This window comes from Hoplias malabaricus, chromosome 1 (assembly GCF_029633855.1).
Source record: "Hoplias malabaricus isolate fHopMal1 chromosome 1, fHopMal1.hap1, whole genome shotgun sequence".
NCBI lineage: Eukaryota > Metazoa > Chordata > Actinopteri > Characiformes > Erythrinidae > Hoplias > Hoplias malabaricus.
Window position 1 is genome coordinate 28983842 of NC_089800.1, and position 13243 is coordinate 28997084.

Sequence of the window (13243 nt, forward strand, 5' to 3'; positions counted from 1 at the left end):
GGGGTTTAACATTTGACACTGTGGAGCTTAGCGTTTTTACCTCATTTAATACATATGCCTTAACTAATCAGCCTAATGTAAAAGGATTCAGAAGCTAAACTGTTAATGTTTTCAAGTGAAGCTATTCCTCATTATTACTTTAACACTTTGGAATGAAAAATCATGTTTCAAGCCTAACATACAACAGCCTAAGGCCTTGGGGAAACCTGTGCACACCAAAATCTGGCTTTCTGAGCCATACTTCTCACCTCCCTGTTTTATACACACCGGGCCGTCCTCTAATAAGTTGCACCCCTGTTGTAGTGCCATTAACTGTTAAGATTTTTTAAGTTGGTCTATTTATAAAACATGAAGTTTAAGAAATAAAACCCAAACCAAAGTACACCGAACTGATTTTAAAACCCAAGGTAAATATCCAAAACAAAACAGTATAAGGGTATTAATTATTCTTTATTAAATTTTTAAACCCCTTACACATACAACAGGAGAATATAATTTAGGTTAATCCCCTCATGAAAATCAAGTTTCTGCATTAAGGTCATACTTAATGGCAATTATTGGCTAGAGGGTTATACCCCCAACAATAGTCTGGAACATTGTGCTCTCTAAAGCTCCATCACATACCTTTGGGATGAAATTTTGTTGGTTATCCAGAGCTAATCATTCTCACTAATGTTTTTGTTGTCCCCAAATCAAGTCTAAAACCTACCCAGTAGAAGTGTTGCTGCTATTGTTACTCCATTTTATACATTCCAGAAAAATGGTGTATATGCAAGTAAACTAGAATTAGAAGATTAGATAATTGGTTAAAAATGAAGAGGGCAAATCCTCAGCAAAATCACAGCAAGCTCTTGTGTTATTATTAAGTTTGTGTTAGAGAGGGTATTGTCTACAGATATTATTATGACAGGGCACCATAACTCTAAATCCCGAGGCACCAAATGATCATAATCTGTTCCTGCATGTATGTAAGTCTCACATTAAAATTCTGTTCCAGCCAAGACCCATTTAATAATATTTATTCTTTAAAGTGAACACCAATTATCAATTTGGTGTTGCCTGTTTCGTTAAAGGAAAGAAGAATAGAATAATCCGTTAGAATCTGTTTACCATGATTGTCCTGCACCACTGTGTATTCGCCTAGAGATTTAAAACCAGCTGAATCATGTTCAGAGCTGCAGACAAAGAGAAAATAAACACCTTGCTCTGTCTGAGGTGTATAGAAAACAGTCTTCCTCATGTCTATTTCCAGATCAAACCTCTGTTTAGAAATGTGAACAAGCACACTCTTAAACATAATTGCCAAAATGGTTCTTTGGAAAAAGACCCTCTGCAGTCAAAACCTTGAGTTTGGTGGTGATTCTGTGCTAGAAGGTGTATAGTTAATGCAATAAGCAGTCAATGCCAAAGCTGAGCATTTCTGCTTTGAAACTGCAGTGTTCCAAATACAGTTTCAGATGGGCGGAATCAGGCTGACTGGTTTATTTACATCATAGAAATAAGCAGCTAGGGTTAGGGGTTAGGGATGGGTGAAGATAGAAGCAGGAACTAATTGCTTATTCAAAGATCCATGTGTACTGATTGAAGTTAAACTATAGATACATATAGATACTTTGAAAATATTATGGAATTTTTTTATTGGAAATCATTTTTAAATTTGTAATTTTGGTGAATGGAGATGATATATTAGTGTTTATTCAGTAACTGGAGGGGGATGTTTAAACTTTTCAATTCAAAATATAATAACCATATTTCTAAGCCAGTACCAAGTTTTTATGAATGCAACTTAAGTCTACAACTTTACAAGAGAAGGCAAAACCTTCTTTTCTTCTTATCTATAAATCAAAATAAAATGTAATTTTGGAGCAATTGTTTTGTCAATCATTTGATCAAACGATATATTCATTCATTGTTAGGCAACTGCTTATTCATTTCAAGATGGAGGTGGGTCCCATGCCTACCCAGAATCACTGGGTGCAAGACGTAGGCTAAGGCTTGTAGGGTCAATGCAGAAGTATAAATTGGGCGACACTCTCAGAAAAAAAGGTACAGTTGAGGTACATTATTGGTCTCTAATGATATAAACAGTGTAAATGTATCTTTAAAGGTACAACAGCTGTGTTAAAGTCCAGCTGTGTTCCCTAAAGGTACATTACATTCTCTTCTCCAGAAGGAGAGGGGGATATCTATAATCTTTCATTATAGAACTGTGTAAAATAAAATAACATAAGTCCTGGAATTGAAATGGGACATCAACACAATTTTAATATCTACAATTATAATAGAATAAGGTACAATTAGGTACCACCACAGAGTCAGTTAAAAGTATGACCACAGTGACAGTTTTTATAACAGTGCATCCTGGGCAGAGCGACTGTCCAAAAAAAAAAAAAAAGCAAAAAGCAAAATAGAGACGAGACTCACCCAATAACATGAGTGAGTTTTCATCCCCACAATGTGATATATTCCTGGTACACACACACTGGTATCCTCTGTCCTGGGCAATGGAAAACTGTGATGAGGTGTAATGTGACCGAGAACTGTAATCTGAACTAGGTATAATCTGCCTTTGTTGATGTACTTAGAACAACACGGAAACAGAACAAACCCATTCATTTGAAAATGAGTGTCAGTGTGTGAAAATGACAGTGAACGTGGCTGGTCTGCTTGGTGTTAATATGTCTCCACCTTGCAGTGTTTGTATGTAGGATAGTTGTTGATGTGTATGATTATCGGAGCTCTTCAGGAGTAACTGGGTGGGACAAATGTATGTTCGTATAGAATCCTTCCAGACACACAGTGATGGGCTGTTCTTCTTACAGTGGAAGGGTAAACAGCTGTGGGTGTGTTCAGATCTGAAATGAGACTGAAGCCTGATTTGCTGATCTCTCTCAAAGATGAAAGCTTTAAGTGTTGTTTATCTGAGGGGAACAGTTTTAGCGCAACACCAAATAGTGTGCGTTGGCTTTGAGCAGTCCCATTTTCTCTAGAGTCAGTTATTTAGAAAATAAACCTCAATCACTGAAGATAGAGTTTTCTGCAGTAAATGTTATTTTCCTGTGTATTCCCATCTGTAGGGTTCTGGAATAGTGCTGTAGACAGAGACAGAGTTTTTCTCTGAACTCAGACACTGAGCAGTTGAAAGTTTGAGGGAAAATTAGACTGTTTTTCATTGTCTCCCTCCAGCAGTTTACACAGTAAAGCAGACATTTGACCCCAAATCCTGCACCTGGAGGAACTTTTCCAAATAAACCACCACGACATCCCAACACTAGGCCAGAGTTCGTTCTCCACAGCTTGAGTTTATACTGTAATTTCAACCTGAAAACATTGGTGTTTTCTTTCCATTGAACATCATAATATTCCATATTTTGGAAGATAGGAATAGAGTGCTTTTTCGATCATAGTCCTTATTCCCTCTTTTCTCTGAGTTTAAGGTATGAGTTGATGTAAAAATAATGAGACAAATTACATCTTGTGGAAATGGCATCTTTATACTTTTTTTTACTTTTTTCATTGTGTTTAATATTAAAACTTTCTTTATATATAAATATAAAATCTAAATATACTATATATATATATATAATATGAGACACTGTGTTTCTCAAAATAAACATCCTCTCACCGTGTCCTCTCACCATGTCCGTTTTCAGACTGGACACGTTCTCCTACGCCTCCAGTCTGCACTGAGTGCCAGGACATTCATGTTTTTTGTCACGTTTTGGAGCTGCTACAGGAGCACACACACGTTCATCTGGCAACCTTTGAAACTAAACAGCACTGAACCCTCGATTCTGAAGCTCTTTTCTTCCAAAAACAAAACAAAAAAAAAACTAAATGTTGAATTTGGATTAAAAAAATTGACCTGCAGATAATTTATCTCTCTGTATCCTCTGTGTCTGTTAGACTTTGTCTCTTTGCTGCTATGAATAGGTTTCCAGGGGAGTCTGCAGATCGATTTCAGGCCTTTAAACTTTGCACGAGAAGTGCTCTAGCATCACGCACAACATGGATAAAAAAATGACAAGCAAAGAAAATTGTAATCCTAACCTTTTTAATCACTCCTTAAAAATAAGGGTGTAGCAAAGAGGTAAAACATTTTTTTTCCAATCTGACATAAAATATAATAGTGAATGACAAAATATCATATTGGCCCTGAGCTTGTAGACCTCAGAAATAATCAAGCATTGTGTTTTCTAAAACATACGCCTGCTCTTAGATTCTGAAGCAGTAACTGTTGGCGCAACACAGAATATATATTATTTGTGCACTGTAACAGTACAAATTACAGAAGTTCATGTAAGGGCAGTGAGTCACACACACCACATTATGCTTACACACAGTCTCATGATAACAATGGTATGTTGATTTATTATTGGATCCACGTGCAGCACTTTGTCTCTCATGACTGCCATACACTCAGCTAGATACAATATGTGTCTGTTAATCGTGGGGACATTACATAAACATTCATTTAATCCTAACCCTAGCACTAAGCTTAAAACATGTCTTCACCTTAAAATATAATGAGGTACATTGTGGGCTTCAGCTTGTGGTCACCACAAGTAAAATAAATTCCGGCAATGTGAGTGTGTTAGCAGCATTTTACGGTAGGTTTTGTAAAATACAGAGCAGAAATTGAAAGGTCTGTGGGTCTCAGAAACACCTTCAACAGATTCTGATAAATGATCTTAACTTTCAACACATTTCTTTTTGAGACACTTATAAAACACTGAATGGTGTTTAAACCTTAGTAATGTACACAACTGAAGGTACACAAGGCAAAGTGTATTCTAGTTCAACCCTTGAACCCTCACGCACACTTCAAGGAATGCCTTAGAGCTTAGGACAAGAACTGGAACAGGGGAAAAGGACGCATACATTGATTTTCATTCATTATCTGAAACCGCTTATCCAATTCAGGGTCGCAGTGGGTCCAGAACCTACCCGGAATCACTGGGCGCAAGGTGGGAACACACCCTGGAGGGGGCGCCAGTCCTCCACAGGTCAACACACATTCACTTACACCTACGGACATTTTTTTGAGTCGCCAATCTACCTACCAATGTGTGTTTTTGGATCGTTGGAGGAAACCGGAGCACCCGGAGGAAACCCACGCAGACACAGGGAGAACACACCAAACTCCTCACAGACAGTCACCCGGAGCGGGACTCGTACCCACAACCTCCAGGTCCCTGGAGCAGTGTGACTGCGGCACTACCTGCTGTGTGTCTGGGGGAAAGAGGATGTCTTAATTCACCTACTGTTGTCTCACTTTTTATTTTTACCCCAATCAGCTCATCACTGCCGTATATTAATCTGAGGACCACTGTTAAAATACAGTTTTTTTCCAAATATATGACAGTATTGTGACTCATTAACATAGCTTTAACAAAGTTTGCACTCATTTCTGAATATCGCTGTTCTAAAGCTGATAAATCCTAAAGAAGACATCTGAGTGTGATGCATATTCATGAAGTGCATGCAAAACAGAGAGGGTTCTGGTTGGCCTGTTCTCTGCAAAGAGTCTGTCAGCCAGCCAATCAGTTTTTAGTGTGGGTGGTTCTGAAATTAGCTTTTGCAACTTGGGACTAGTGACTAGTCTGGTTTGTTCTGTTCTATTTTCTCTTAAATCTACAGCAGAGGGCACCCTTATGCAGCATTCTAAACAGTAACCAGACAGAAAGTACAGGGTGGGCCATTTATAAGGATACACTTTAATAAAATGGGAATGGTTGGTGATATTAACTTCCTGTTTGTGGCACATTAGTATATGGGAGGGGGGAAACTTTTCAAGATGGGTGGTGACCATGGCGGCCATTTTGAAGTCGGCCATTTTGGATCCAACTTTTGTTTTTTCAATGGGAAGAGTGTCATGTGATAGGATAGGATAGGATCATTATTGTCACATACAAAGTTATACAAGTACAACATTGCAGCGAAATTGGCTTCCGTCTGTACACTTACATAAACAGGGGTTAGGTGTGTGCAACAGACGCCACTGCAGCATGTTACCCGCACCATCGTGCAGTTGGAAGAAACAGCTAGATTAACATCGGGGAAGTGGTGGTAAAAAAAAAAATTAAGGTCCCAGACTGTGCCTTAAGAAGCACAGTGTGTGATCTTGAAAAAAACAACACCTTTAGCACACAAAGCAATACACATAAATAGTTTCAGTGATGTAGACAAAAAGCAGTAGGAGGTGTGTTCAAGGGGGAAAGGGGGGTGGGGGGGGGCAGGTTCAGTTTGTGAAAAGTTCATGATACAAAGATAGTGGGGACATTCTTCATCAGTGGAAACCTCAAGGCCACTGGATATGCGAAATTGCTACATGATGATGTGTTTTCCTCTTTATGCACTGAAGCTGGCACGTTCCCTGAGTCTTTCCAGCAAGATGGTGCACCACCACATTATGGGTGTCAGGTCCGAGCATTCCTAGATGAACAGTTTCTTGGAAAGTGGATTGGTCATCGTGGGACCCCAAGGTCTCCAGATCTGACCCCCTTAGACTTGTATCTTTGGGGTCATCGGAAGGCAATTGTCTATGCTGTGAAGATACGAGATGTGCAGCACCTGAAAGTACGGATACTGGAGGCCTGTGCTAGCATTTCTCCTGTGGTGTTGCAATCAGTGTGTGAAGAGTGGGAGAAGAGGGTTGCATTGACAATCCAACACAATGGGCAGCACTTTGAACACATTTTATAAGTGGTCAGAAACTTGTAAATAATAAATATATGAAAAAATAAAGTTATGTTAAAACCAAGCACGTCATTGTTTTTCTTGTGAAACTCCCAATAAGTTTGATGTGCCATATGACCCTCCTCCCATTGAAAAAACAATAGTTGGATCCTAAACGGCCAACTTCAATATGGTCACCACCCATCTTGAAAAGTTTCCCCCCTCCCATATACTAATGTGCCACAAACAGGAAGTTAATATCACAAACCATTCATTCATTATCTGTAACCACTTATCCAATTCAGGGTTGTGGGGGGTCCAGAGCCTACCTGGAATCATTGGGCGCAAGGCAGGAATACACCCTGGAGGGGGCGCCAGTCCTACACAGGGCAACACACACACACTTTTGAGTCGCCAATCCATCTGCAACATGTGTTTTTTTTTTTTTTTTTTGGAGGGAGGAAACCTATGCAGGCACGAAGATAACACACCAACTCCTCACAGACAGTCACCCGGCACGGGAATCGAACCCACAAACTCCAGGCCCCTGGAGCTGTGTGTGTGCGACACTACCTGCTGTGCCACCATGCCGCCCATCACAAACCATTCCCATTTTATTAAGGTGTTTCCATATAAATGGCCCACCCTGTATATTCCAAAGGACAGGACCATGCAATGCCAACCCCCTAAGGCTTGTCCAGTTATGTCATGGATTTCATTGAAACAGTTAAAGAAAACGTATTAATTCAATCAAAATGAGAGGACTGTGTTTCAGTTAATGTCCAGAAATGAAAATTTCACATTTCGTCAATTTTAATTTGTTTTGATGTTATTGTTTTCATGATATCTGCAGTTCAATAGATATATTGAACATTTAAATTGGCATATGCCTTCAATTAATTGCCTTAATAATTAATAAATGCCTTAATTGTTTGTTAAGCTGTGCCTTTTTAGTTGTGCTACTAATAAGTTCTGAATAATAATCAGTAGCAATGGGGTAATTGTAATAAGTAATTTAGACTAATTCTGTTATTCAAAAATTACATTCTTAATTATTGCCCTGGGCATCGATGATACATTTTCTGCAACCTTTCATTCAGACCAGATTTATACCCTGTGAGAGAATATGCAAACATGCCATGTGAATCTGTTTCAAAAAAACAAAAAACAAAAAAAAACTAATATACATTTGAATGAAACTATTTAACCCAGAATGGTTACATTCTAAAACGTCCTATATATATTTATATGTGCGTGTGTGGGAGTGTTTCAAACTAATCAATGGAAAGAATTAGCTAGAGGGTATCTGCTGCAAACCTTCCTTTTGCTCTTTTACATTCATGTTTCAACACAACGTCTCAGTGAGTCACTCAGTCTCAAATGTCAAAAAGCTTCTGGTGGGCTCCAGCTGCAACCAGTCATCACAACTAGGTGGTCTGGGTAAAACATTCTTAAGCAGACATTTTTTTCAATGTTTTTAATATGTCAAAATGCAGATTTTTAACAGCAAATGTTCATATGTGCAACATATTCTATGTAAATCCGTGTGTACCAGTGTTTACTCAGTTAACGATTTAAAAGGTCCAAGTAAAAAGCATTAACAGGGGCAGCCAAAGAACCACCATTTTTGCTTTGATTCCAGCAGCCAGCAAGTGGCGCCATATAATCGAAAAATCCCCCAGAAAGACCTCCTGTAACTCGGCTGAGTAGTAGATGCCCGGCAGGAGCAGAAATGTCTGCCCGCCGCTGTGTGTGGAGGAAGACTGCCGGCGTGTAGCCGTGTGTGGAGAGAGCGGGGAGTGCAGGTAAAACAGCTCTTTATTTCTTAAACACTGCTTTATAAACATTGGCGTAACATTCTTCCCTGCTGTAGTGGCTTTGTTACGGCATGAGGGGCTCCTACAGAACAATCTGCTTTTGGACACGGTTTTCTCTGATAAAGCTGCATACGTGGGCATTCTGTCTGGATAGGGCTTTGTGTTTGTATAGGTTTGGTTTATATTTTACTGGACGTTGGGACCTACAAACTACATTATCAGAGCTGTTTAAAGGCATCCGCTCAAAGTACAGCTCAGAGAAATCACACAAAACTGGACTCACCGGGTTTTAGCTCGGGTGCATGTGTAAGCGTTGAGGCGATACTGTATCGTTATCGTGATAAAATAACGGTCGATAATTACTACAGCTACCTCAAGCGCATGTACTTAAGTACAATAATGTATCTGATGTTTATATATAGTTGGACGTCTTCAAATTAAAATATATGCATATTTTTGTACCTAAATATATCCGTGATTAAAAATATCCTATATTTTATTATTACATTTTAAGCATTTAGAGCTTCAAAAATATGGAGTAAATAATTTTAAATTAAATATATATTTTTAACTTGAGCTTTTTATAATATGAGCTAGGACTAGAACAAAAAAAGATACGGTTCCATTTAATTTTAATTTACATTATGTACTCCCGACCCACCGCGACCCTGAACTGGAAAAGCAGTTACAGACAATGGATGCATGAATTGTGTACTCAACCATTTCCATTTTATAAAATGACCTAATAGTTCCTTGTTAAACAACCACAGTGAGGACATTGCATGAATATGAGGAAAAATATGTCCAAAACTGTTCAAATTCAACCACATTTCCACCGTTGGCTGACGCCAGAGCAGTGCTTCTCCAACTGACCCGTGCCCACTGGGCTGAGCTGATACTCTTTGAGACGCTCCAAGCCTAAAGAATCCTTAACATGAGTTAACATGCTTTAAATAGACAGATCTCTTCGGTTTCATTCTGTTAAACCCGCCGTAGCATTATGTTGTCTCAAGGAAACACAACCAGTTTCCTCTTCTTAAATGTATGGATGATGACATGGTTAATAATAGAATAAGCTGTTAAAAAGCTTGTGTGTATATAGTTGTGATGTAGTTGGCTCTTTTAACACTTTTTTTCATCCTTAAAGTTGTACCTGAGCTAGCTTTTAGCGCACTAATGCATTATTGCTCAGCCAAGACACAATTAATACTAAAGTGTTATTCTGTGTGTTACCTTAAAACGATCATAAGGATAAGATATCAATAAATTAAATTAGTAGCTTCCCACATCTGATTGGCTTTTACCAAGTTCACACACACTTTGTAAGAGAGTATAAGTGCATTATAGGTGAAATGCGTTAGAATGCAGTGCGATTCTCGGAAAGATGTGTGTGAACAGCTTAGATTTAAAGCATGGACCTGGTGATCATGGTGTTTATATTTAACCATAATTACAACATACTAGTTTGGAATGATCTGAAATTACTGGGAGCTCACTGCTGTCTGTGTGTGTGCGCTACATGTGTTCCATAATGAATAATTTCAGATATCCCCCTCTCTGTCTGGAGAAGAGAATGTAATGTACCTTTAGGGAACACAACTGGACTTTTACACCACTGTTGTACCTTTTTTAAAGGTACTTACTGTTTGTTTCTTCAGTGACAATAATATATATCTACCATCTACCTTCTCTGAGAGTGTACAGTGGTAGCGTGTCTGTGTGTATTTTCTGGGAAGGAAAGCCATCACAATTTATTATTTAACAAGGTATTTTTGATAATTCAAATTTCATGGTATAACTGCACCTACAGCACTAAGCTACAGTCTAAATACTCAGTAGATTGCTTGTTTATTGTTGTAATATATATTAAAAGCTTACATATTTGTATTATTCATGCTGTATTTTTGTGTGTGTGTGTGTGTCTTAGGCAGAAGAAAGTGGGCGGTGCACAGATGAGTGATGGACAGGTGAATGGACCAATCAGATGAGAATGTTGGCTCGGAACCGCTTCATCCTGCTGTTGGCGGTGGGGCTGGTGCTAGCTGTGCTCAGCTTCAGCCTCCAACACTGTGAGTAGTGTGTGAGAGAAAGAGTATGTCCTTTGGGATTATCACACCTATTAGACTCTATTCTCTGTACAAACAAAGGTGTTTCCCCTAAAGACTAGACATCTATATATAACAGTAATTGTATCTGGATCCTGCTGTAAATCCTGCAGCTCTTTGAGGCTTTAACATGGAGCTCTCTGTTTCTGCTTTACACAAAAATAAGGCTGAGCAATGAATCGAAAAATTAATCAAAATCTACATTCAGAACTTTTTTGTGTTTTTTTTGTATATTATTTTTATTTTGTTATGTCCCTACTGTGTGTTCATGTACCACACTACCAAGCTGTAGCCATGTTATTCTGCCACATGGAAGCAACCTAAACGACAAGGCAGACCAAGTGACTCAAGCAGCTAGTACCAAATAATAACACAGTGTCTGTGGTTTGGACATGCTCTGTTTTGACTATAATTAAGACGACTCTGAAGTCAAATGTAAACGCTGAGAAATAAACAGTTTCAGCGACCTAAGAACAATCACACACCAAATAAGATGATTTGGTTTCGTTATGATCTTGAGGAAATCATTTGTTAAAATAGCTCATTGCACCAGGATTTGATTTAATTGCACTATTTAAACAGCTACGACTCAGTGTTAATGAGGTCTGTTGTGTGATATGTGTCCTCTGGGTCAGAAAGGTAGGTGTGTGTGTGTGTGTATGTTCAGTCTGGGTTGGGCTGATGGTTAACCGGCAGTGGCTGTGCAGTGTGTTCAGACCGGAGTAGCTGTGGTTTGTAAATGGAACAGTTCTGTATTTCAAGATGTTGTTGCCATTCTTGTTAATGTTGATGTTAAGGCAATGAGTCTGGCAGTGGCCCTGTGCACGAGGGTGTGGGTGGGTTTGTGCACCATTTGATGAACTTGATGATCTTTGAATTTGGACTGTTTCTCTCTCTCTCTCTCTCTCTCTCTCTCTCTCTCTCTCTCTCTCTCTCTCTCTCTCTCTCTCTCTCTATTATTCACTTTTGTTTACCTCTCAAACACAGGTTTTTACACTTTCACTTCAGTTTCTCTTTCTCTCGTTCTCTTTCACTCGCTTTTTATCTCTTTTATCTCTCCCCACATGAGCATAATTGTCTCTGCTGGTGCAGTATGAAGGTGATTAATAATTAATGATATGTTACAACACAGTACACATAAAACAAATGAGATCACTTGTATACACACAGTGCTGTTTTAACTAATGTATTGGGACCTCTACATATAACTGCTACAGAACCTTCTATGACATACAATCATCTAAATAGTCTTATGATGTCCTTTCACTGGAAGTAAGGGGCTTCGGCCATGCTCCGAAAAACCACTCCATAGCCTTATCCCACCAAACTTTCCAGTTCACACCCAGACTCTTCCATTAGACTGGCAGATAGAGAAGTGTGGTTCCTTGCTTCACAGAACAGAGTTCTACTGCTTTAGTGGTTGCAGTCTTTACACCACTCCAATGTTTCTGATGACATATGGCTTGTGTGCTGCTGCTTGGCCATGGAAACCAATGCCTCTGGAGGTTTGGAACTCATCTTTTGTGCACTGTGCAACTTAGCATTCTAGGACACCTCTCTGTAATTTTACATGGAATGCCATGTTGTGGCTGAGTTGCTGTGGTTCCTAAATGCTTTCACTCTACAAGAAATATGACTCACATTTGATTGTGGATTACCTATGAGGGAAGGAATTCCTCAAACTGACTTGTGGGAGCTCTTTAGAACGACAAATTTTTTCACAAATGTTTGTAAAGGCAGACTGCTGGGGTTCTTGGTTTTGACTCTTGTGGCAATGGGACTGAATAAAACGCCTGAATACAGTGATTAGGAGGTGTTGTATTGTTTGTCTATTTGTCTATGTATTGTGTGTGTGTGTGTGTGTGTGTATATATATATATGTATGTATGTATGTATGTGTGTGTATATTTGTTGTTTAACAAATACTTGTCACCTTTTTTAGAGAAGGAACAAAAAAAAATGTATGGGAATTAATGTAGAAGTATTTAACATAATGTCATATATGCATACTACTTTTGCGTACTACAATATGGAAAAAGAAAGATTTGTGTTGACAGATTAACAAAAAAAAACAAAACGGAGAAACAATGTTTTGTTCCATCAACGACTATAAACAGTGAGTAGCTTATTATCTTCTAGTGTGAGTAATAGAGCTGCGGTGTAAAGACACGGCCTGTTAATCATTATCTCAATGTTTAACTATGCATTACTAATATCGCACAAGGCTACAATATGAAAATGGGTCCTCTGACCAATCACAGCGTGTTTAACAGTCATCTCTGAGAATCCTGACCAATCACATTGTAATTTAGTGTGAGATCATCACACTTCTTTACTAAGCCCACAGTGATTCACGGCATAAGGTTTTTGCTCTTGGGCCTCCCGCTATTGTAAATAATTTTTACTTCACTGTACTGAAATCAAAGGGGTGGGAGAAGGGGGTATTGTGGATTTCTGCCCTCCTGTACAAGTTACATAGTGTAGTTTCCGGAGTGCTGAGTCCACAGTAGCAATGGCAAAGACACTTCTCACTATTACAGGTCAATGAAGCATCAAATTGATTCTGAAGCTGCAGTTTTAAGGTAAAAATATTGCGTACTGTTCCTTTAAATATTATGTACTGTTCCTGCAAAGCCATCTAGT

General features: G+C 38.8%; 1 protein-coding gene across 1 annotated transcript in view; it reads left to right on the plus strand.

The window, feature by feature from the left end:
* The first annotated feature begins 8328 nt into the window (after positions 1–8328).
* pxylp1 (2-phosphoxylose phosphatase 1) overlaps positions 8329–13243 on the plus strand; it is a 29508-nt gene continuing 24593 nt past the window's right edge. Inside the window, exons 1-2 of the mRNA XM_066661445.1 lie at positions 8329–8483; positions 10423–10564. Coding sequence (XP_066517542.1) covers positions 10480–10564 — 85 coding nt within the window. The 5' untranslated portion in view covers positions 8329–8483; positions 10423–10479. The remainder of the gene's footprint in view (positions 8484–10422; positions 10565–13243) is intronic.